Below are 24674 nucleotides of genomic sequence, written 5' to 3'. Positions count from 1 at the left end.
CTTCCCTGTCCTGCATCCGAGCCCCGCACCTTGTCAATGGAAGCCTTGAGGAAGTTGTCCAACAGGAGCCGGGCTTCAGCCAGGGAGCAGGAGCTGATCACCACTGAGGTGTCCGTGGAGTCGAGCTCCTCCTGAAATGTGGAGGGATGGGTATTGGTTTGCTGCTGGGTGTGGGACGGGCAGAACAGGCACCATGGCCACATTCACTGTCCTTCTAGCACTGCCCACTCCCAACACCCACTCTCCTCGGTCAGCCCAAGTGGCTACTGGGAAGATCCAGCCATGCTGGAGGCCAACACCATTCAAAGGGTTTCGGTGTTGCTACAATAGTCCTGGTGCCAAAACTTAATACAACACTAATCTTGCCTGACCAACACCAGCCTCACCTGAACCCACAGCAGATCAGGTCATGGGCCCAAGGGCCGATGTGTGAATTAATGGCAGCCCCTTCTTCCCTATCAAGACAGGTGACAGCTGGGGACAAGCCAGGGACAGCACACAGCCTCTGGCCTGGGAAGCAGCTGCTAGAGGAGAGCCAGGAGCTACACAGTGTCTCTATGGAGTGCCCAGTGTCTAAACTAGACACAAAACTGTGAATCCTGTGTTCAGTTCTGGCCCCTCACCACAAGAAGGACGTTGAGGCTCTGGAGCGAGTCCAGAGAAGAGCAACGAAGCTGGAGAAGGGGCTGGAGAACAGGCCTGATGAGGAACGGCTGAGAGAGCTGGGGGTGTTTAGCCTGGAGAAGAGGAGGCTGAGGGGAGACCTCATTGCTCTCTACAACTACCTGAGAGGAGGTTGTGGAGAGGAGGGAGCTGGGCTCTTCTCCCAAGGGACAGGGGACAGGACGAGAGGGAATGGCCTCAAGCTCTGCCAGGGAAGGTTTAGGCTACACATTAGGAAAAAAATTTTCACAGAAAGGGTCATTGGGCACTGGCAGAGGCTGCCCAGGGAGGGGGTTGAGTCACCTTCCCTGGAGGGGTTTAAGGGACGGGTGGACGAGGTGCTGGGGGACATGGTTTAGTGATTGATGGGAATGGTTGGACTCGATGATCCGGTGGGTCTCTTCCAACCTGGTGATTCTATGAAAACCTGCAGGGTTTCTGCAGGAAAAAATGTCAGTCCTCCCCAGCACATGAAATTCCTATGGGTGCAAGTCACTTCAGCAGCAGCCCTACGGCGGAACAGGGGCTGCAGCTCCTCTACACCCTGGGTCACCAGCACCTTGTCCATGGGCGTGCAAGGACCTGGCAGCCCAGCCCTTCATGAGGTGAGGATGCAGATGCAGCCCCATAGAGCGCACAGCACAGCTCAGAAGACTCTGGGACACCCAGCCTGGCCATACCCACCCTCAACCTCCCAGGGATGCTCCTGCTCCCTCCCAGCCAGCTGGGCCTGGTCCAGCCACCCACCTTGGTCTCTTCGATCTGCATGATAGTGGCCTGGCAGTCAGAAATGCTGTCGTTGATGTAGTCGATGTTGGCTCCCAGCACCTCAATCTCCTCATTCAGCTCCTGCAGCCCCTTCTGCTCCTTGGGGCTCTCTGCCTGCAGTTTTGCCCTCTTGCCCAGCAACGCTTCCTGCAGCAGTGCCAGCTCCTCACGTTTCTGGGGGAAAAAAAGGAGCAGGATGGGCACTCTCAACACAGTTACCCCACCGCCCCGCACCCACCACCCAGCCCTCTCTCCGTCCCCAGCACCACCATCACCTTGATGAGCCGCTCCATGTCAGCCTCCAGGTTGATGAGAGTCATCCTCTGCATGACGATGTCAAAGATGCGCCGCTCCAGCGACTGCCACTTGAGGCGGGCGGCTTTGCTGAAGGTCTGGCTTGCCCCCTTCTTGGGGAACTTCTTTCTACTGCCAGGGGGGAGAAGAGGCACACGGATGACCCACCTGGAAAGCCGCGCTTACCCCAAAACAATGTCTGGGCTCTGGCTGGCCAGGAATGGAGGAGGCATCTGCAACATTTCTGGATTGCCCAACTTTTCCATAGGGACAAGAGATGAGCCCAGCAGGGTTTGTGCTGCGGCGTTTAACATTCATGGAAGGCCAGCACTGGGCTCAGGCTGAGGTGACAGTCACATGCTGCCTGTCACTGGGTCACGGTTTAACACAGAGCAAACGTACAGCAAGAAGCCGGCATTCAATGCCCTCCACGAGCCAAAAACCACATGTGGCAGTCCTGGGATGCCACATCACTCATCCAAACAGCCTCTGCCCTGACCTGGCAGGCCGAGCCCCATTCACAGAGGATGAGGGGTCTCCCAGGAAGTTGTTGATTTTCCTGTTCCACTGGCGCACGATGCTGGAGACAGAGCGAGCGCCGGACTCGGGCTCAGAGGAGGTGGTGCTGGCTGAGACCTCGGCACCCGAGTCCAGCATGGCCGGCTTCTGGCTCATCCTGCCCGCGACCCGGTCCGACATGGGCTTGGCGAGACGGCGCAGAGCAGAGACCTGCCCAGAGGAGGAGTGGAGGAGAGGCCATCAGATGGGCACCCCCAGCCCAAGTCTGTCACCACCAGCTCCAGGTCCCTACGGAACCAAGAGTGGCAGCTCTCGACAGCTGAAGCCCTGGCCCATTTGTGCCCCTTGGGTTTTCCTCTTCTCCCTCCCAGTCCACCCTCTGCTGCCTGCAACCCTCTCTCACCTGGTTACTGAGCTACAAAAGTCCTCCCACCCTTTTGGGAAACCTGCTCCCAGAGCTGGCACTGTCTGAAGGACAGGATGTCTCTGAGCCAAGTGCTGGGTCCAGGACCCCAGTGAGGGCTGGGGGCTACGCGGTGCCAAGGTCCCCATCCTCACCTCCTGGGTTTTCCTCCGCAGCACTATTTCCTGCTGCCGCTTCTGAGACTCCAGAGCCCGGATCTGAAACTGCACAAGCAAGAGAGAGAGAGAGATTGAGAGAGAGACACCTTTGGAGTCCTGCCCAGCCACCCCAGCGACGGGCACAGTCCACGACTCCCACCACCCAGGCTTGGAGCAGTTACTTTGCCATGAACAGTCTGTTTTTAACAGCGAGCAGGTTTCCAGCCTTGAGGCTGGCCCTGATGGTGCGTTGCACCCCCAAGCACAGCAGGGAGTTCACAGCATCTCCCACAGCCACACTGGGAGCTGCAGGAGGCCCCTGGGAATCATCCAGCCAGGTGTGCTCTGCTGGACCTGGCGAGGCCATAGGTGCAGCAGGACCCCGAGCTTGACCAACTGCTATTTATGAACAGGTCAGACTGTCTGAGCAGGGCAAACACCCACCCCTCAGCCAGCCCTGTTCTTCCCCTGCACAGGGATGCCCAGTGGCATATGGGCAGGCTGGGTCCTCACCTCCTGCCGGCGCTGCTCCTTCTTGAGCTGCGCAATCTCCCGATTCCTCTTGGTCTCTGCCAGCCGCCTCCGCTGCTGCTCCTCCCGCATCTGCTTCATCAGCGCAACCTGGAACAGGAAAGTACCACGTGTCAGTGCGGGCATCTGACCACCCCAGGATGCCCACCAGACAGACAGACATCCTGTGGGAAACATCACATCTCAACAAGGCAGCCAGACCAGACCAGGGGTGCCTCCCTGCCCAGCATGTGCAGGTACCTTTGCTTTCTTCATCTCAGCCACCTCTGCCTGCAGCTTCCTCAGCTCCCGTTCATAGCGGGACTGGTTCTTCAGCAGGCGAGCATGCTCCTTCTGGGCTGCCTGGAGCTTCTGCAGGTCCCGGTTCATCTCCTTCAGCCGCTTCTCATAGTCTGCTTTGATCTTGTTTGCTTTCTCCTCTGTGTAGCACTCCATGGTGCCTGGGGAAGCCAGAGGAGGACATGCAATGAGCACGCATCCCAGGCTCCTCCTGCATGCACGCATCCTGCCTGGAAGCACTGAGCATCACCCCCTCACACCATTGCAGGCAGGGGGCTGCCTGGAGGCCCCCACTGGAGGGGGTGTGTTAGGGCTCAGTGCAGGGGGAGCAGTGGTTACAGCACAATCGCTGGGCTGAGAGGAGCTGCAGCCCTGGACCTACAGCCAAGTGCACGGGTGATCCTGCCCTGCTGAGCCTCGAGATCAGCGACACTACGAGGTCTTTAAAGTCTTCGTGTTCCCCTCAGCACCTCAGTTTCCCTGAGCGTTCCCACATCTCATGAAGCAGCGTTCAAGACTATCAAAGACTTTGCCTCACCATCCTTTCCAGTCACCTCTCCAGCACCCCTGGGGTCAGGAGCATCCCAACTCATACTCCCAGAGCAAGACAAGCAGGGTCTTGGGGATCCCAGGGGCTCAAGCAGAGGCAGGGGATGGCAAAGCTCGACCAGAGCCAGCACTGTGTGCAGGGGGTGGATGCTTTGGCTCTGAGTCAGCTGGGCAGGAACAGGGACTGAGGCCCAGTGCTGCAGGGATGGGATCCCATGGTTCAGGAGGTTCTCACTGAGGTTCTGCAGGACCCGGTCTCGCTCCAGCTGTGTGTCCCGAATCTTGTTCTGCAGCAGGATCAGCTTCTCCTCGTACTGGTGTTTGAGGGTCTGCAGGCGCCGCTGGCTGTTTTCCAGCTCATCAATCAGCTTCTGCTTGATCTCTATCTCGCAAGTCAGATCTGCCAGGTCAGCCTGGAAATTCACAGCTGGAGGGCAGTGGGGGACAGTCAGGCTGGGAGGGATGTGGCAGCATCGCTCCCATGGCTCCCCTGAGCCACAGCACAAAAACAGGGCAGAGGGAGCCAATGAGAAACCACACTGCTGGGGTACAGAAGCACCCCAAAGGGTGCTGAAGACTCCCTGCAGCATGCATGGTGCTTCCCCAAGCTCCCCAGGGGAGAGATGGCTGGGGCAACCCAGCAGACTTCCCAGGACCAGACCTCAGTGCCAGGGAGATATGAATAGATGTGCCCCCATCCCCTGAGCTGCATGCGCGGCTCTGCACTTTACCCTTCTCCTCAGCATCCGAGTCTGAGTCCACCAGGCTCTCTTCGCTGCCAGAGTCCTCATCTTCATCCTCGTGTCCATCCTCTTCCTCACAGTCACTCTCATCCTGATCCTCCTCCTCCTGAGAGACAAATGCCTCACCTCAGCTTCCAGCATTGCCTTGCCCCTCTCTCTGCAGCTCTCCCCTCCTTCAAACCTGAGCTCACTCCACAGCAACAGCCCCAACCACAGGGCTCAGCCTCCCACACAGGATACCCAGGGGCTGCAGCACCATTTCTGGACCTCCAGCGCACGCTGCTGCTCAGCTCTGTGCCCCATCCATCCTTGCATCCATCCCCTCCCAGGTGAGAAGCGCTGCACAGCCACATCCCTCTTATTGAAACCAAGTCCATGGCTCCTCGCTCCATGGTGGGGCTGGCTGGGGAGCATCCAGCTCCCCCCTGCTGTAGCACAACACCGTCAGCTCCACAACCACTCCAGCCTTTTGGCAGGGCCAAGCTGGGCTTGGTTCCTCTCCCACATGTGGCAATGACAATGCTCCGCACCCAAACACCCCTCCCTCAGTATGACCATGATGTCTGCTCACCTCTTCCACCTCATTCTCATCCATCTCCACCCCGTTGCCCTGCTGCAGTTTCTGCCGCTTCTTAAACGCTTCCTTCTCTGGGCTGGGGGAGAGTAGAGGATGCTGTGAGTCCCGGAGCAGGGAGCCCAGGGACAGGTTCTACCAGAGCTCCCCTCACCTCCTTCTTTTGGACCCTTTAGGAAAACAGCCTCTGGGATAATGTTAATGTGGTAGGTGAAAAGGAGATGAAGGGCAAGACACTGCTGGAAGGGGAACTCAGGGGTCTGGGCTTTGTCTGGGTGCCTTGGCTTTAGTACGTAAATGGGAAGAAGCAGGATACCTGACCCCACAAGGGCTGACAGCCTCCCCCTTCCCAGCACCGGACAGCAGCTGCCTTCACCTTTTCCTCTGCTGCCTCCTCTCTTTCTTTTTCAGGCGCTCCAGGTCCTGCTTGGCCCGCTGGAGGACATCGGAGGCCTCTGTATCCACTGAGGTGATGGGGCTGCACAGGCCAACCAAGCCAGATGCTGGGGATGAGCCCATGGAGTAGGGGGGCCGGGCAGAGACACGGGAGAGGCTGCGGCGCAGAGATTCGTTCATAGACTCGCTCTCCAGGAGCTTTGTCCTAGGGAGTGAAGACAGGATATGATCAAAGAGAGGACATCCACTGTCCCCAGAGGAGGGGATCTTGCCTGGCTTTCAGATGGTGTAAGCCAGGGACAGAGTCACCACAAAGTCATTCCGATTCATGTTGGGTTAGAAGGTCAGGATGCTATGAGACAAGGTCCCAGGAACAGGCAAGAAACCGGGATGGACCCAGCTTTAGGGAGCAAGCAGCCCCTGGGAGACACCAGGCACTCCCACCAGGACCTCCCTCTCCATCAACCACCACACAAAGGATGACAATGGCCAAAGCACTGCCCAGCATCAGGGCTGAGACTCCCACAGCCCCAGTGGTCTCAGCTGCTGATCCATCAGGGCTTCTGACTCACCCCAATGACGCTGGAAGACGCAAGCCACACCTGGGCTCAGACCCCACTACAGCACCCACCGCTCTGGGGACCCTGGTGCCTCGCCAGCCCCGAGTCTAGCTCACCTCAGCTCTTCAATCTCCCGGATGTAGTTCTGGATGAGGGCACCAATGGCTTCATTCCCATCACCTGGAGGAGCAGAGGTGCAGGTGGATCAAGGCACCACAGCCCCCTTCCCAACTACACCGGCTGGGCTGACCCAGCACACCACACAGCAGCTCAGCCTCACCTGCCTTGGCCAGCATGAGATTGGCCTCCTGGCTCATGAGGTGGGTGACCCTGTTGTTAATAGCATCAATGGCCTCTTGCATGGCCTTCACCCGCATGCGCAGGGTGTTGTTCTCCTTCTGCAGCATGGCGTTCTCGCGGAAAAGGTCACTGTAGCTCTCTGAGCCATCCTCCCCGATGACCCGTTTGCCCTGTGGGGACAGGAGGGCAGTCCCTGAGCGCAGGGTGAGCTGAGATCATAGAATCATAGAATAACCAGGTTGGAAGAGACCCACCGGACCATCGAGTCCAACCATTCCCATCAATCACTAACCCATGTCCCTCAGCACCTCGTCCACCCGTCTTTTAAACACCTCCAGGGATGGTGACTCAACCTTCTCCTGGGCAGAGATGTGGGGGCGCACCTCTGCATGCCTGGGGGCAGCCCCAGCTACCAAAGCAGGGGCAGCGACAAATCTAAGCACCTCTGCCTGAGCTCAACAGGAAGAGGGTGAGAGATGCTTCAAGGCTTCTCCCTGCCCCAGCACCCCCAGGAGACTTGCCCAAGGTCCTGCCTGTGGCAGGCAGGAGCTGAGCCCTCATCCCTGAAGCCTCCTGACCTCTCCTAGCAGCCACCCTGACCAAGAGGGACAGAGCGCAGCAGACAGGAGGGTCTTTCCTGCTAAACCCACCTCAATTCAAACCCAAGGAGGAGGCTTTCTGCTCCTGCCTCCATCCCACCTCTGCAGGAGCACACAGCCACTCACTGCTTTGTATTCCATCAGCTCCATCTGCAGGCGAGCAATCTCAGCCCGCAGGGCGCTGATCTGCTGACTTGTCTTGTCCTGGTTCACGACCACCTTGTTCTTGATGTTGCGAGCCCGGTTGGCATACTTGAGCGTGTTGAGGGTCTCCATGAAGTCCCGGTCAGATGGGCTCACGCAGGCAATCATGATCGTTTGGCTTGGGGAGGGGAAAGTAAGGGTGAAAGGACAGTTTCATAGAATCATAGAATCACCAGGTTGAAAAAGACCCACCGGATCATTGAGTCCAACCATTCCCATCAATCACGAAACCATGTCCCTCAGCGCCTCGTTCACCCGTTCCTTAAACCCCTCCACGGAAGGTGACTCAACCCCCTCCCTGGGCAGCCTCTGCCAGGGACCAATGACCCTTTCCGTGAAAAATTTTTTCCTTATGTCCAGCCTGAACCTCCCCTGGTGGAGCTTGAGGCCATTCCCTCTCGTCCTGTCCCCTGTCCCTTGGGAGAAGAGCCCAGCTCCCTCCTCTACACAACCTCCTTTCAGGGAGTTGGAGAGAGCAATGAGGTCTCCCCTCAGCCTCCTCTTCTCCAGGCTAAACACCTCCAGCTCTCTCAGCCGTTCCTCATAAGGCCTGTTCTCCAGCCCCCTACACTACACCAACTCAGCACCTGGACACCCATCTTATGCCCTTCTGAGTTTTATAACCAAGATATAAACTGGATTCAGCCCCAAGCTAGAGCACCAGCAAGATCCCCACCACTCAGCGCTGAGAAATGCCAACCTCCACCAGCCAGCCCACACTTGCCAGGGTTGCTGGGGAAGAACGGGCTCTTTGGAAAAGCACCTCCAAGACAGGCAGGGCACTCAATGTTGCCCATGCTGGGCAACACCTCTGGCCAAGTCCCAAATCCGCAAGGCCTCCAGAGCATTTACACCAGCTTATTCTGCCTAAGCTGGCTGATTGTGCCTGGGATTCATGAGGAGCCAAGGGCTTTACATCTGCAAAGAGATGGATGGACTGCCTGCCAGCGAGCAGCCCCTCCCCACCAGTGGGCAACCCATGAGGCACTAGAGTCCCAAAATAGCTCCTCCAGGGCCCCACAGACCCTTGGCCCCGTTTGCAGGGGGAAGCCCCCGCGGTCCTCCCCCAGCCCTGCCCTGGGACCGCCGTACCTGTTGCCACCGAGGGAATCCTGCAGCAGGCGGGTGAGCTTGGAGTCACGGTAGGGCACGTGCACAACTTTCTTGCTCTGGTCTCCGAGAGCGCTAATGACATTCCCCAAGGCCAGCTACCAACAGAAAGGAAAGGCCACACCCAAATTCAGCTTTTGCTGAGAACATAGATGCCACCCAGACAGCACACTAGGGCATCTACTGCCACACAGGTTTGAGTTCAAGAGAATCATAGAACCACCAGATCAACAAGCCCAACCACTCCCATCAATCACTAAACCATGTCCCTCAGCACCTCGTCCACCCGTCCCTTAAACACCTCCAGGGAAGGTGACTCAACCCCCTCCCTGGGCAGCCTCTGCCAGTGCCCAATGACCCTTGCTGTGAAATATTTTTTTCCTAATGTCCAGTCTAAACCTCCCCGGGCAGAGCTTGAGGCCATTCCCTCTCGTCCTGTCCCCTGTCACTTGGGAGAAGAGCCCAGCTCCCTCCTCTCCACAACCTCCTTTCAGGGAGCTGGAGAGAGCAATGAGGTCTCCCCTCAGCCTCCTTTTCTCATGAGGGTGGAGGCACAGTCTTGCCATTCGCCCCCCCTCCCTGGGCTCTGCTCTCTCCCACACGCACTGAGTAGCAGCATCGCGCCCTGGAGTTTGTTTAAGCTCAAGTTACCAGACCTCAGCCTTTTGGGGATTTGCACCCTTGTGCCCATCTGTACCCAGCCCGAGTCCTGCCTTCAGCAGCAGAGCTGTGCCCTCACCACTGGCATTTTGGATTGGGCATATTCCTGTCTACAGGGCCAGGTACCACAAACCCCAGCAGTGACAGCAGCATCCCCAACAGCTCAGAGCAGCTCCAAGCAGGACCCAAAGGTGACCCAAGCTCCCCACACGGGCCCTGTCTCCCCTCTCCCCTCCCGTGCTGGTGCCCAGGGCCGTACCAGCCCACAGTTGATGGAGATGCCTTCCTTCGCTCTCTCGCCAGTGGCACCCGTTCGCTTCAGCCTCTCTGAGCCAGCCAGGTCTACGAAGTGGAACTTGGCCGTGAGGGTCTCGTACTCAGTGGTGGGTTGGGCTCCTTCGAGGAGGTTGGTCACCTCCCCATTCACCTGCGGCCACGCACACATGGAGAAGGTCACTGTCACAGATATGGAGCAGGCAGGAGCTACCTCAGTTGCACCCAGAGGGTCAGCAAAGCCTGAGCATTCTCCCTCTCCATCCAGATCCTCAAGGACAGGGATCAGGATCCCACAGCAGCTTGCTCTGGGCCATCCCTTGGGCTTTGGCATCCCTGCTTTGGATGGGGCTGCTCCAAGGCAGACCACAGCCCTCATTAAATGATAACACCGGCTGTGGCTGGGAAGAAGCAAGACAAAGCCCTGCCTCTTTCTGCAAGTCTTCAAGCCCTCTCCCCTCTGCAAGGGACCTCCACACACCGCCTGGGTCTCAGCCGGGAGGCAGGAGGACATCTCACCAGCTCTGGGCGGGTGCACACTCTCATCTGGCACAGGTGGATGGTGAAGATGGCATGGGACCGGGAGCTCTGCACGTTCATCTGGGTGCTGGCGGTGGTGCGGGAAAGAGCCCCCTGCTTTAGGCACTGGATCAGCTGCAACGACACAGGGCAGAGAAGAAAAACCTTCAAGAGCCCCGCTAGGGAGCCAGGACAGCACCCTGCAGCACCCCTGTGGGCACAGTGACCTCTCCCTGCACCATCCAGGGCTGTTCTGTCCTGTCTCAGATGAGATCCCCCTCCTTCCCTGCCCAGAGGGCACTTAGCTACCACCCCTCCTCCACATCTGCCCCATCCTACCTCGTCCTGCGAGTTGATGAGGCGTGAGGTGACTCCCGTAGTATAAATGCTCCCGTTGGCATCTTCATGGATTTTGATATTGGATTTGCGGTGGCGTGCGTCAGGGTCGCGGGCACTGTCAAACAGGTCCAGTATCTCCTCATTGTAGAGCTGAGGGGGGTGGAAGCAGGTGTGTGGTGAACAGCAGTGAGCAGGAGGCTGCTGGAGCCCAGCCCAGCGGGGACCAACAGGAGATGTCCTCTGCCCTCTTGCTGCTGCAACCCCATGAGGAGCGGCTGCACAGCCAGGGCTGCACCAGCGCTCACACACAACATGCACGTGAGCTTTGTAGACAAGGCTGACCAGAGGGTTGATGTGCGGGTAAGCGTAGGAGAGGAGATGTGTACAGAGAGGAGATGATGCACAGGCAAGCTCTGACCTGCACGCACAGACACCCAGCTAGGACACAGCACCCCAAGGACAGCTGTGGGTGTGCACGTGCACCTGTCTGCCCCACGAAGCTCCGAGCTGCTGTTGGGTTGGTTCCAGCTGCCCAACCCTATCCTGTCCCTGATCCCACAGAAGCAGCAGTGTGGGAATCGGGACACTCTCAGAACCCTGTCTCCAGAGCCTGAGTGGACACTCAGGATCTACACACGTCCCCAGCCTTCCCTACTCCCCCAGAGAGCCCCTGGTCACAGGAGGCAGCGGAGCCCCTCTCCCAGCACAGCTCCCTGAGGTCACCTCTGCTGGGTGCAAAGAGAACAAGGAGACCAGTGAGTGCTGGACAAGCAGGGAAAGCTGGTGAAGGGGCTGGAGAACAGGCCTTACGAGGAACGGCTGAGAGAGCTGGGGGTGTTTAGCCTGGAGAAGAGGAGGCTGAGGGGAGACCTCATTGCTCTCTCCAACTACCTGAAAGGAGGTTGTGGAGAGGAGGGAGCTGGGCTCTTCTCCCAAGGGACAGGGGACAGGACGAGACGGAATGGCCTCAAGCTCCGCCAGGGGAGGTTCAGGCTGGACATTAGGAAAAAACTTTTTCACAGAAAGGGTCATTGGCCCCTGGCAGAGGCTGCCCAGGGAGGTGGTTGAGTCACCTTCCCTGGAGGGGTTTAAGGGACGGGTGGACGAGATGCTGAGGGACATGGTTTAGTGTTTGATAGGAATGGTTGGACTCGATGATCCGGTGGGTCTCTTCCAACCTGGTGATTCTAAGATTCTATGAAAACCCTGAGGACTTGGACCTGACAGAGGATGCCCCCATCTATACCCTAACCCTGCAGCATCCTCTTGCCCTAGGGTGGAGGGACACTCCTGCCCATCTGTCCCTCTGCCACCACCACTCAATGCTACAAGTCACCCTCTCGCACTCACGTCCCAGCACAGAGCTGGGTCACCCAAGGACCACAGGCTCCTGGCCAGCCAAGTGGATCAGGCTAATCCATCCCTGGCCACCCCAGGTGGAAACAGGCTCCCCAAGGGTTTAAACCCTGCTCTGACAGCCTTGTTCCCAGGAGGAGAGTCACACGATGGGGATCAGCACTGCCAAACCCAAGGTTGGCAACCAGCACGCAGCCACATGCTCACGCCGCACAGGAGAGCCAATAAAACCTCCTCAGGATGCCTGGACACGGGTGGCTGTATGACACGTCTCAGCACAGTGGCAGAAGAGCTCCTGGGCTGATGTCCATGCCTGCAGGGCAGATCAGTGGGCAAAGCCCTCAACAGGCTCCAGCAGCCTCGATCACTGGGCCAGCAGGCAGGGTTTTTGCTCTCCCCACAGGTAACAGCGCCCTTGGAAAGCCTTCAAGCCCCATGAGCTGGCAGATGGCGCTCCCACACTGAGGCTGCCAGTGTCCCACTAGGCACAGCTGGCCTGGGGAGCATCACCATGAGCAGCTTTGAAACACGGCAGAGGAAGTCTTGTTCTCATCCTCCACCGCAGCCACATCAGAAAAGCATCTCTGAGGCTGTTCTGAGAGTCAAAACCACCAAGGGTGAGAGGTGGTGAAGAGAGAGCAAGGCTACAGGAAATCCCCACAGCTGCTGGTGTGCCCCCATGCAAGGCCACTGCTCCAGCCCCCTCAGGTGCCCCTGGGGTTGTGCTGGACCTCTTGATCTGCAGAGATGCTTCCTAGGATGGTCTGGGACAGAGGCAGCACAGCCATCCACTCGCCAGTGTTCATCCTTCATGTGTCCTATCCCCAGCTAACAGGCCACCCAGCTTCTTGGGAAAATGTGGACTCATCCCAGACTGAGTGGGAGAAACTGAGGCAAGGAAAACTATAGGGGGACAGCAGAGGAGCTCCTAGAGGGCAGACATGGGAGGCTGAGAGGGAAGGAAAGGTGTGTCACATAGGGTGATGGGGCACACCGGGCTGAAGACCAGTATCCGATCCTATAGACAGGGAAGGCAGGTAGGTCTCTGCCCCAGCCGGATTAGGGGAACCTCAGTGGGGTGAAAGCCTGACAAGCCCATAAGGGCTTCAGAACAGGCAAGAAATCATCCCCATTTCCATCCCAGCCCATAGGTTCTCTAGTGTGGAGATCCACAAGGCTGAGGATGTGTGGGAAGGCAGCCAGGAACCCACACAGGCAAGTGGTGGGGAGGGAAGGATGTGGCTGGACACAACAGCACTGTGGGAGCTAACAAAGGCTCTGCAGATTGAATGCTGTTTGGGAAGGATTTCTCCAGCAGGCAGGTCAGCTTTCCAAGTAAGGAGGTGACTTTGGACACTGTTTCACCTCTCTAGGACACCGACATCTGGAGGAACCCAGATGTGATGGCCACCAATGCCACGTGTAGGCAATATCACAGCACAGGGCCCCTCTCTCTGCCTGCATGTCACCTCTGGGCTGTGCCCCGAATCGGGACACCAGCCAGATGAAGTGTGTTCAAGAGCTTTGCTCAATGCCACTCTATGTTTTCTCACCAGGACATTAAACTAGTTCCCATCTTGAACTTCTTTGCACTTTCACCCCAGGACCAGCCCCCAGGGAAACCACTGCAGACACACAAGGTCCTCGGGCTTTCTGGGACAAACTTCTCCAGGGAAAGAAGCAGTTAATAGAAGAGGCTTTTGAAATGGAAGCCAAAGTAGAGGCGGGAGAGGATGCAAAGGAGCATTCTCAAGGTCAAATATGCAGCAAAGGACATGGGAAATCACACAGCCCTTCCTCAAATCCCCCAAAGAATGGCACTTTTTCCTTTCCCTGTCTCACACTGATCCAGACCCAAGGGAGCAGGCAGGTTGCTGTACTCCACCTCAAACAGGAGTAAGTGAGCCCAGAGCCCCCAGATCTTGAGGGGCCCAAGGCACAAACACCGTCCCTATGGAAGGTGCTCCCGGCTGCCAAGAAAGTGCCACCTCAGTTTGTGGTCATCTTGGGGTCAACAACGCTCAGGTGCTTTGAGCTGCCTCTGCCCTGGCACACACCCCAGCCACACACCTGCTCTGAGTTCCAGCTCAGGCATGGAGCACCCAGGATAGGGAGGAATCAAGGTGCCCAGGACACGGGAGCTGAGCAAAGGACAGGGCAGGGCCACGGTGTCACCCAGACCCGCTGTCACCCACCTCCAGGAACTGGGCGCTGACTTTGAACTCTGGGGCCGCCGTGCCCTGACTCTGTGCCGCCCGCTTGCGCTCCTCGATGCCGCTGAAGAGGTGGCCGATGGCCCGCGGGATGATGCCCTGTTCATCCTCAGAGATGTTCATGTCGAAGCCGGTGCCCATGGTGTACGTCTTCCCCGCACCAGTCTGTGAAGAGGCAGCAAGTGGGGGGCTGGCTGGGCCCACACCTCCCCCTGCCACCCCACAACCCCCCAGATGCCTCTGTTGACCCTCTCATCCCCAACAGCTCCTGCCTCCTTCTCCTCCCACTAAGGCCACCCCCTGCCCCATCCCAGGGACAACTCTGTCCTTTCCACATCCAGAAGTTTACACCCCCTCCCACCTTCCCTAACCTCTGCAGATGCCACCTCAGCAACTGCAACACAAGGGGCTGCAGGAGAGCCTGATGCCCACGCCAGAGCCCTAGGAGCAAGGCAGAGAACGTACCTGGCCGTACGCCAGCACGGTGGCATTGTAGCCCTCAAAGCAGCCTTCGATGAGCTTGCCCACACATGTCATGTAGATCTGCTCCTGCCACGTGTCCAGGTCGAAGACAAAGTCATAGGTGAAGGCCTTGTCCTTCCCCAGCAGCACCTGGGGCTCACCAGGTGTCACCGAGGTGCAAATGTGACATCCCTCTATTTTCTCTTTCGGCAGCTGGGGACGGATCCTGCAGGAAGAGAATAGGGCTGAGGGCAGCCTTGGGGCTTACTCCAGTCCTGGAAGACACCAGCCTAGTCCTGAGGATGCAAGCATGGGCCCAGCTGGAACCATCTTCTCCAGGGAGAGTCCAGAGAAAAGCAACGAAGCTGGTGAGGGGGCTGGAGAACAGGCCTTATGAGGAACGGCTGAGAGAGCTGGGGGTGTTTAGCCTGGAGAAGAGGAGGCTGAGGGGAGACCTCATTGCTCTCTACAACTCCCTGAAAGGAGATTGTGGAGAGGAGGGAGCTGGGCTCTTCTCCCAAGGGACAGGACGAGAGGGAATGGCCTCAAGCTCCACCAGGGGAGGTTCAGGCTGGACATTAGGGAAAAATCTTTCACAGAAAGAGTCATTGGGCAGTGGCAGAGGCTGCCCAGGGAGGGGGTTGAGTCACCATGCCTGGAGGGGTTTAAGGGACGGGTGGACGACGTGCTGAGGGACGTGGTTTAGTGATTGATGGGAATGGTTGGACTCGATGATCCGGTGGGTCTTTTCCAACCTGGTGATTCTATGATTCCATGATCACTGCTGTGGGCAGAGGACCAGCAGCAACTCTGCCTGTAGTGTGGAGAAAACAGCACAGGGGATGCTCCAACTCCTGCATCCATCGGCAACCTTGGTCCATTTGTGGCTGAGAAAAGAGGTTGATGCATCCCACCGATGGCACCAGCCACCTCTGCAGCCAAGGTGCCAGGCAGGGCTGGGCACCACAGCACAGGCAGACCCAGCAATGACACCAGCCTAACCTTAAAACTGCTCTGAGCTGCACAGACACCGATCAATACATCAAAACAGCCCTGAAAGGAACGGCCAGGGCACTGGCGAGCAGCCAGGATGCCTAAAGTCAGCAAGGATGCGCTGCAGCTAGCTGGGATGCGCTGCAGCCAGCGAGATCTAACTGCAGTTGCAAATGCTTGAAATGCAAAACACGAAAACATGATGAGACAGTCCCAGCACCAAAACAACCATCAAAACCAAACCACCACCCAGCCCTGTGGCTGTCCCCAACCAGGGACTCGGCAGATGGGAAGGGGACAGGCGATGCTGGGCTGGGTTCCTGGCTCTGGCAGCATGCGCGACTGACCTGCCGCATCCCCAGTCAACCCCCCTTCCCCGACAATGAAAGATGTGGGTACAGCACAGGCAGAGCCATGCAGGCACAGCTCCGCTGCGGCGCGGGCACTGGCACATGAGGGCTGCAGCAGCTCCAGCTCACAGATGCTGTGCCGGCTGCAGGAAGCTGCCCGGTCCCAGAGGACTCATGGAGAAAGAGAGAGCGTGGAGCCAAGAGCCACGGCAAAGAGCTCCCATTAGAGCTAATGACTGCACATCCCCGCTCCCTGGGTGCTTTATTAACACAGCTATTAATTCCTCTAAAGCCACATCGCTGGCAAGGCAGCGCAACCACCACAGACGCTTTGCGAGCTGGGGCTCTGCATGAGCCACTGGGTCCCACCAGCCTGGGTGGTGACAAGCAAAGTCCAGGAGGGCCAAACTCCACTGTGTTTGGGGGGACAGGGTGTCCCGGGGGCAGCACAAGCACCCTGCGCTCCCCACCAAGAGCTTGGGAGAACAGCTCTGTGTCCCTGGGTACATTTAATTTAGCCCAGCAGCCACAATAGAAAGCACTGTCTGATGTGCTCAGCTCTAGTCTCGCTCTCGTCGCCTTCCCAGAGTCCCACCCTCCTCCAGGAGAATTAACTCCAGCTTTAATTACTTTTTGACCAACACGATGTGCTTCCCCCTCTCCCCACCCCAGACCTGCCCTACCCCTGGGGAGCAGGCAAAGGGACAAACTGAAACCAGAGGATTTGGGGAGTGGTTTTTCCCCTCTTAAGAAAAATGAGAACAGGGCTCTCAGCAAAGACATCTGTCTTCTTTTCCCCTGACTTCCCCCTAGGTGGTTCAATATTCATGTGGGTTTGGAAAAGAGGATGAACAGCAGTGGTGGAGGGATGTGCGCCCGTGAACCTTCCATAAGACATTTGAGGACCCACCTTGAGAAGGCAGGAAGCCTCCACAAGGGTGCAGCTCTCCAGGCAATTGGTCAAGCATCACCAGGGGAAGCTGCTGCCAGCTGGTGTGCAAATAACACAGACCCTCCCTACAAGAGCAGGGCAAGCAGAGTAGGAGGGCAGGAACCAGTGCCAGCAGCTACAGCCTCACATGGGATGGTGCAAAGATGCCACCTAGCATCACCAGAGATCTACGTGGCCACCAAGAGATATAACAGAGGGTTTCCCATACTGGTGGGTCCCATCCCTGCCCTGCCAGGAAGAACATCATCATGCCAAGCACTGGGCAATGCAAGACCCTAGTTGGGCCAGGTAGGTGTTCACATGTAGCTCAAGCCAAGCCCAGGCACCACAATACCTCCTCCAAACATGATATAAACATCTGCAGAGCCAGCATAGGCTCTCTTCTTGGCCCCATCCTCAACTCCACCAGGTGATGCTTGAGTGCTTGAGCAAGCACTGACAGTGCTTGCTGTACTCTGCCTCGGTTTCCCTGCTCTGCAACAGAGCTCAGCAGCTTTGTTGGTCATAAAGTGGTGGTCATCTGAGCGCGTTCTGGCACTCCTTGCCCCTACCTCTATCAAAAAAGATGCCGGTTGCGTCCTGTCTGCCCACGGGTCTGCAAGAACTGGCTGCAATGCTGTTGGCCCAACCTACAAGATTCTGGAGCTGCTCCATCACCCGTGTCTGAACACAGGCAGCCAACCTGCTCTGCACCTGGTCACGGGCCACCAGCCAGAAGGACAGCCAGGACACCCCCAGAGAGCCTGGCTGATCCCCTGGGACCCCATGGTACAGGCTCTTATGGCTCTGTGGCAATTAGGGACTTACCTGCTAAGCATTAAGCAAAATAATCCTGTGCTTAATCAGTGGGGTGCTGCCTCGCCATCCCCCAGCTCAGGCACAAGCAGACCAGAGCCCAGCTCCACCGGGCAGCCTGTTCCCAGTGTCCCCACACCGGTGGGTGACGGCTTCTCTGCTCAAAGCAAAGCATGGGGAGGACACGGGCTGTCTTGGGGACAGCAAGATGATCAGTACTAGCCCCCCCTCCCTCCTGCCCATGCTGATAAACCAGCCTCAGCACAGGCAACACAGCCAGGGAGGAGAGAGCTGGCAGGACCACAGCAGCACCACAAGCCCGGCCACACTCACCTCACTGCAAAGAGACCGTAGTAAGGGGCCGAGCACACAGGACAGAGCTGCACGGTCCTGGCTGAGTATTCCTGCTGAGCAAACCTCTCAACCTCCCAGCCCAGGAACCAGGCACACAGGTCTGGGAGGCAGATGGATGCAGAGACAGAGATGCAGGCAGGGTCGGGGACCTCTCCTTCCTGAAGCGGCAGCTCCTGCTGGGGCAACGACGGGTGGCACAGCAGGAGCCTGCCAGCTCCAGCATCAGCAGCCAAGCCGGGCAGCACAAGCGATGCGTGTGCCAGGGACACAAAGGGGACCTCGGCTGGGAGCCTCTCCATCACTCCCCTTCCCTTCCGTGCTGGGCTGGCAGGGTGTGAATGCCCAGCTCCACGCCTGGGCTGCCAGGGCAACCAAGCACATGGCAGGAAGGGGAAGCAGGTCCCGCACTCCAAGGAGCTTCAGCGGGTATGCGGGTGTGCTCAGTGGCAAGCACAAAGCCCGGGTTGTTCGGTGCCACTGCCCCACGCTGGCCAGGGCCAAGGGGAACCGAGCAAGGCTGAGAGCCAAGCACTGGATGGATACCATGGGGTAGCCAGTATCCAGAGCAGCCTCACAGGGTCAGCACAGGGGTCTCTCCATCCCAGCAGAAGCTGTGGAGAGACCTGCCTGTGCCAGCATCCCAAGCCCTGCAATCAGTGGAGCGGATGGCATTCACCACCCTGGGCACAGCCAGTATCCCCATGGCAGGGCTTCATCCACCAGGAGACACCCCCCAGCCGCCCCGTGCACTGAAGGGAGGCTGTTTCATAGAATCATAGAATAACCAGGATGGAAGAGACCCACCGGATCATCGAGTCCAACCATTCCTATCAAACACTAAACCATGTCCCTCAGCGCCTCGTCCACCCATCCCTTAAACCCCTCCAGGGAAGGGGACTCAACCCCCTCCAATCCGGCTGACATGGACTGCTGCCTTTATGTCCTCGTGTGTCCCCAACTCCTCACCTCTCCCCACTCCCAGCCCACCACTATGGCAACCCCAAGGGGTTCCCGAGCACCCTTTGGCCCTCCAGCACATCACCAGATCTCTGGCAGCAAACTCCCACAGCCCTCCCACCCACACCCAGAACCCAACAACCCCCGCAACAAACTGCCTGCACCCACAGGAGGAGGCTGCCCAGCCAGGCAGGGCTGGTTTCCCAGGGAGCTGAGCCAGAGCAGGGAATGGAGGAGCTCCACAGCATTTTCCCTCTCTGTGCCAAGCCTCAGAGGCTCAGAGCCACTTGCTCTCATCCACTTCATCTCCAGAGGGGCAGGGCTGCCCACTGCAATGCTGGCAGCTCCAGCGCCAGGTCAGAGGCTGATGCACTGCCCGCTGCCCAGCTGTGGGCACCTCTGCCAGGGTGGGCTGGTGGAGGTCGGCGCCGGCAGATCCCAGCCAGCAGTGCAGCCTGGTTGCTGTGGATGTGCCTGCCAAGACAAGCGGGCTGGGCAAGCCCAGGCAGCACCTGGCTCTGCTCCCCACGTCGCCCGCCTTCATCTTGCTCTCATCCCCACTCCCTGCATCATCTGCATTCACCCTGCTCCCATCCCTGCATCACCCTGCTCCCAGCATCACCTGTATTTGCCCCATTTCCCCTTCCCACATGACCTTGCACTCACTCCACTCCCATCCCTGCATCACCTATGCTTGCCCGGCTCCCATCCCCACTCCCCCCGTTGCCCCATTCCCACTCCCTGCATTGCCCATGTTTGCCCTGCTTGAGCTCCTGCCACCTTCCCAGCACCAGAACTGAAGAAGCATCTGCCAGAGAGCCCAGACTCATACACAGCCCACCCACTGGCCTTGCTGCCCTCTCTGTTCCCCCTAAAACCTGCTCTCCATGTTTTGCTGCTGCGCCTGTGATCCCACCCAGCAGCACAGAGCAGGCAGCAGGAGAGCAGCTCGACCATCATCCTGTGCTCTCCTAGGACACCTTGCGGGTCAAGGACACCTTGGGCATCGCAAATCCACCAGGGCAGGCGGCATGTGGCACGTGGGGTGCCCTGTGGTGGTGTGCAGGGCACCCAGCCTGGCCAAACAGCTCCGCAGGCAGCTGGGTGCTGCCAGCATCACCAGAGTAAGATTAGAGCAAAGTGCTCCAGGTTTTCCCGTATATCCAAGCCAGCACAGCAAGCGCGGGGTGCTAGCCCTTCCCAGTAGACAGCGGCTACCCAAGCCTCAGCTCAGTGTGTCTTGGTCCCATGAGGGATCTGCCCCCTTGCCCCGTTCCCCCTGTGAGCACCAGGTCCCAGGAACACAGCTGGCTGCCACGGGCTCGCTCTTTGCCCACAGGTTGCTTTGGACCCAAATCAAGACAAAGTTAAGCATTTAATTACCGCAGAAGGGAAACGGCTCAGCAATCGGAGAAAATTGAATCAGGCTCCCCGGGGACTGCCAGGTCTGGTCAGCAAACGCTCCAATTAAGAGATAGAGCGAGGCAGCACCTAGCAGGAGTGAGCATAACACGGGCGAGTGCTGGGCTAAGCTCGCCTGTGGAACCCCCCGTGCCCGCAGCTGCTGCCTGTGTGCCAGCCAAACCCCGCCGGGCAGAGCGTGCCGTGCCCGGCACAGCTGGACCAGCACTGGGGGAAGATGGAGCTCCCTGCCTGCAGTGCTGGGGTGTGTCTAGAGGCATGCTGGACACAACCCAGTGGAGAGAGAGGCTTTCATCCCACATCCAACCCCCGGGCAAGCGACCCCAGTACAGATCCTCCACGCCGGCTGCTCCCAGCCTGCTCCCTGTGGGACAAACCGGCTGCCTTGGACCACAGAGGCGCTGCCCTCCACCCCCCACCCCAGCCCAATCCTCCTGCTCCAGGCTTCCTCAGGCTTAGGGAAACCTTTAAATCAGGCTTTGGCAGCTGCCATGTGCTGCTCATTAGCTCTGGCAGGAGCGCACCGGCGCCGAGCTGCACCATCTGCTCTGCACTCAGACCCACTGGGGTGGCAACGAGGGACACGCTGCGGGGACCCAGTGTCCAGGGACACCCAGCCCAAGACAGCGGGCAGAGACCTAGGGGAAGCACAGGATAGCGCTTTACCCAGCCTGAGGGGAGAAGGATCACGCTGAGTCTGGAATCTCCCTGGACTCCTTTTCACCCCCATAAGTGACTGGCAACGCCATCAGCTCCGTGCTGGAACTGCCTAAGAGAAATGTCTGGAAAACACCATTTGCAAACAAAAGACCCACTTGCAAAGGGGTGCAGGGCCCCAAAACCCCAGGGCAGCACAAGGAAACACTTGCATGGCACCACATGAGGCTCAACGCGCACCCTGGCAGGGCCCCTGCTCCCATCTGACCACGCAGGAACAGCCACAAAACCACCCGCTCAGTAGCAGCATCAGCAATTACTGAAGAGGGACAGGAAACCATCATTTGCCAGGAGACTCTGGGCCTGACGGAGCCCTCACCCTGACCCTGTAGGACATCGAGATGCCTTGGGTCTGACAGAGACAGGCAGACACACTCCCCCTCCTGATTTTTCACCCTGGTACTGAGGCTCCCATTTCCTCCCAAGCCAGCGAATCACACCCACAGTGTCTCTCCATTCCCAGGTGTCCTGGTGAAGTCTGACTGCCCCACTCCCACCTCAGTACTGGTGCTCCCATACTGGAGATCAGGCTTTCCCAGCTCCCTGAAAGCAGGCATGCCTGCATCGATTGCCTCTGAGAAACCAACCCCAACTTGGCAGAAGATGCTACAACCCCAGAGCCTGCAGGGGACCTCTGGAGAAACCTGCCCACAAGACAAGAGTGCATGGAACAGAAGAGGTGCCTCTTCAACTCTTCCCTGCCCACCTCCCCCCAAAAAATCCCAAGCACATAGCTAGCAGGACAGGGGATGCCACAAAGCACCCAGAAGCAAACCTGGTCCCACAGCTAGGAAGGGACCATGCATGTTTTGCCCTAACATCCTCCTCAGGCAGATGCACCATCAGAGAACAGATGAGCAGAGATCACAGCAACATGATCTAAGAGACCAGCATCTCCCAGAGCAGGCAGCGGCCAGGTTGTGCCTCCCAGCCCTGCAACACTGGGCCAGGGAAGTGTCCTCACTCAGTGCTTGGAGGGCAGAGAGGCAGGGAAGGACCAGGAGCCCCCAACACGATGCCTTTCCTCCTTGGCCTGCATTACTCATCTCCTCCCGAATGTGCACAGGGATGAAGACATCCCACCCCTACCACCCAGGCAGAGTGCCCTCAGCACACACGCAGGGCTCTGCCAACAGCTTTTTTGGGTTCTTGTACCCAGCAGGGCAGAAGCTCTCATGAAGCTCTTTGCGACTTCTCAGGAAGAGAGAGCTCACAGAACAGACCCGGCACTTCCATCCCTTACCCTGAGCACCATTCCCTGGGTCCTTGGGCTCCAGCACCCAGACACGACCCAGGCTGTAGGGAAGGAGGAAGGAAGAGCCCAAGGAAGAGGTCAGAGGTAGTTTGTGTGGCTCTGGCTGCAACAAACCCCAGGGGCCAGGGAGAAAGGACAACTACTAAATCTTTCAGCCCTGGGGAGGGCCAGAGCGGTGCAGGAATGTCCCTTGGGTCACCCCAGTGCCAGTCTCCAGTGCTTTGCCCTTGGTGCTGGTGACACTAGGAGCACAGATCCAGATCTTCAGCAGGGTACTGAGACCCCCCTCCAGGAACCACAGCCGGGCATGGGCAGATGGGCAGGGAGGAGATCCCAGCCCCGGGGCTTACGTGGGCTTGGAAGGACCATGGGATAGGGAGATTTGGGGTCAGGTTCACCTACAGCAAGATGTGACAAAAACCCTCCCTGCTACGTCCTGGGTCCAGGGAGCTGCAGAGAAGGGTAAGGGGTTTCGCTGCGATTCCTGGGACCTTGGGCTCAGCCTTGAAGCCTCACCTGGAACGATGATGGTGTTATGTTCACATGGAGCAGGACACAGGGGCTGAGGCTGCCAGCCACCCCTGGTCTCACAGCAGCACAGAGCCAGCAGGGACACGGGGACGTGGCAGGGCAGCACAGCTCTGCCTGGTGGGGAAGGGGACAGGATGCTGGTCACCTGCCCTCCCCTCAAGCCAAAGCAGAAACCTCTCAGCATGCAACAGGGCACGGGGTCACCCCGCAGCGTGCTGCTCTCCTGCAGCAGAGTCTGGTGGCATCTTCCCTCAACAATCCACCACATTCCAAACCCCACTGGCTGTTTAACCAACGACTGGGTTTGTTTTCACAGCCACCAGCAGGAAACAGCCCCATGGGACCACTGGGGCCAGACCTCCCCTCCCAGCAGGAACAGCCAGGACTGCCTCCTCACCGAGAGCCAGGCTCGGCGCGGGTATCACCTTCCCTCTCCAGGGGCCAGGAGCCTTGTTCCAACAGCTTGGTTTAGGGCTTGATCTCCTGCAATTTGCTCCTGCCTCCAGTTTCACTGCTGCTGCAGGAAAGCCGCAGCTGGCTGTGTCCTCTGGTTTAGAGGCAGCCCCAGCTTCCCAAGTTCCTGAGACTTCATGGCATTATATATTTAAATCCCTCACTGACGGGTGATGGGTGCAGGCACCAAAACCCTCTGAAAGCTGCTTTGCTCCGAGCGATGCTGGGCAGTGATGTGTCTGCGTGCTCCCCCTTTGTAGCAGAACCATCTCCATCCCCTTTCTAACATTTGTGCTGTAAAAGCCAGCAAGTGTGCTCCTGATTGAAGCCAGGCACAGAAGAAAAAACCTTGCGCCCAAACACCTGGGCTCAGCACTTCCCACCGAGACCCCGCAGGACCCCCCACCCACCACAACCCCCAACATCTCCCTCCAGACCAGGAAGACCAAGTCAACCCTGCTGGCTGTGAGCACAGACACCCCTGCGACACGCTCACCCCTGCGTCACCGTGGCGCTGGGAAAACCCAAAGTGAAACCAGAGAGCAGCAGATCATCCAGATGAGTTCAGTACAGCAGCAAAACAGATATAGGACATGGGGGGGGGGGCACTGCCAGCGCCAAGCTGTCCTCAGTGGAGGCAAAGGATGGGGAAAGTGGCTGGGGGGGGCCACACTGGTGGTCTGCCTGCCCAGCACCCCCAGGCTGGAGCAGCCTCCCTCCGTCCCCACAGGGAGTCAGGCACATCCCATGTGGTGGTGTGGGTTTGTCTCATCTCTCCCTTGCACGACCCTGTGACATCTTCCTAAAAGGAGGCTGTGAAGAGGAGGGAGCTGGGCTCTTCTCCCAAGGGACAGGGGACAGGACGAGAGGGAATGGCCTCAAGCTCCGCCAGGGGAGGTTTAGGCTGAACATTACGAAAAAATATTTCATGGAAAGGGTCATTGGGGACTGGCAGAGGCTGCCCAGGGAGGGGCTTGAGTCACCTTCCCTGGAGGGGTTTAAGGGACAGGTGGACGAGGTGCTGAGGGACATGGTTTAGTGATTGATAGGAATGGTTGGACTCGATGATTCGATGGGCCTTTTCCAACCTGGTGATTCTATGATTCTATCTGAGCAAAACCAGGCTGACATGAGCCAGATCCTCACAGGAGACAGTGTCCCACGAGCCACTCATCCCCCTGGGATCACCCCACAGGGGCTCAGAGCTGCAGCAGCTCCGCGGTGATGATGGGCAGTGGGTGCCAGGCTGCACAAGCTCCCTCCACACTGCAGCAGAGGTTGGGCTCACACCATAGCTCCATCTGGATCCAAAACTATCCTAGCAGGAGCTGGTTTGGAAGAGCTACAACTTCACCTCTTTGGGCACCAGCGGTCCCGGAGGCTTTGGGTTGGCAGAAACCATCCCAGCAGGCAGAGCAGCCCT

The 24674-nt window shown here is 58.3% G+C and overlaps 1 protein-coding gene across 8 annotated transcripts in view; it reads right to left on the bottom strand.

Annotated features, from left to right (window-relative positions):
- Positions 1 to 24674, bottom strand: part of KIF21B (kinesin family member 21B) — a 45021-nt gene that overhangs the window by 15385 nt on the left and 4962 nt on the right. For 4 of the 8 annotated variants that reach the window (XR_011339032.1, XR_011339034.1, XM_069875722.1 and 1 more), the window contains exons 2-21: positions 14476 to 14698; positions 13993 to 14175; positions 10442 to 10591; positions 10103 to 10237; positions 9570 to 9737; positions 8633 to 8748; positions 7463 to 7658; positions 6718 to 6907; positions 6554 to 6617; positions 5858 to 6082; positions 5479 to 5560; positions 4896 to 5013; positions 4400 to 4591; positions 3577 to 3776; positions 3319 to 3426; positions 2803 to 2871; positions 2225 to 2454; positions 1707 to 1857; positions 1411 to 1605; positions 30 to 131 (exon numbers count right to left, since the gene is read on the bottom strand). Coding sequence is in view for 4 of the 8 variants with exons in the window: in XM_069875722.1 (XP_069731823.1) it covers positions 30 to 131; positions 1411 to 1605; positions 1707 to 1857; positions 2225 to 2454; positions 2803 to 2871; positions 3319 to 3426; positions 3577 to 3776; positions 4400 to 4591; positions 4896 to 5013; positions 5479 to 5560; positions 5858 to 6082; positions 6554 to 6617; positions 6718 to 6907; positions 7463 to 7658; positions 8633 to 8748; positions 9570 to 9737; positions 10103 to 10237; positions 10442 to 10591; positions 13993 to 14175; positions 14476 to 14698 (3097 nt within the window). In the remaining 4 variants the exon portion in view is untranslated. The remainder of the gene's footprint in view (positions 1 to 29; positions 132 to 1410; positions 1606 to 1706; positions 1858 to 2224; positions 2455 to 2802; positions 2872 to 3318; positions 3427 to 3576; positions 3777 to 4399; positions 4592 to 4895; positions 5014 to 5478; positions 5561 to 5857; positions 6083 to 6553; positions 6618 to 6717; positions 6908 to 7462; positions 7659 to 8632; positions 8749 to 9569; positions 9738 to 10102; positions 10238 to 10441; positions 10592 to 13992; positions 14176 to 14475; positions 14699 to 24674) is intronic. The other 4 variants (XR_011339033.1, XR_011339035.1, XM_069875724.1 and 1 more) reach the window with 1 other exon arrangement.

The sequence above is a fragment of the Phaenicophaeus curvirostris genome, chromosome 24 (assembly GCF_032191515.1).
Source record: "Phaenicophaeus curvirostris isolate KB17595 chromosome 24, BPBGC_Pcur_1.0, whole genome shotgun sequence".
In the NCBI taxonomy this organism is placed as follows: Eukaryota; Metazoa; Chordata; class Aves; order Cuculiformes; family Cuculidae; genus Phaenicophaeus; species Phaenicophaeus curvirostris.
Note: the sequence above shows the minus strand (reverse complement) of the source record. Positions and strands in the feature narration are given on the sequence as shown.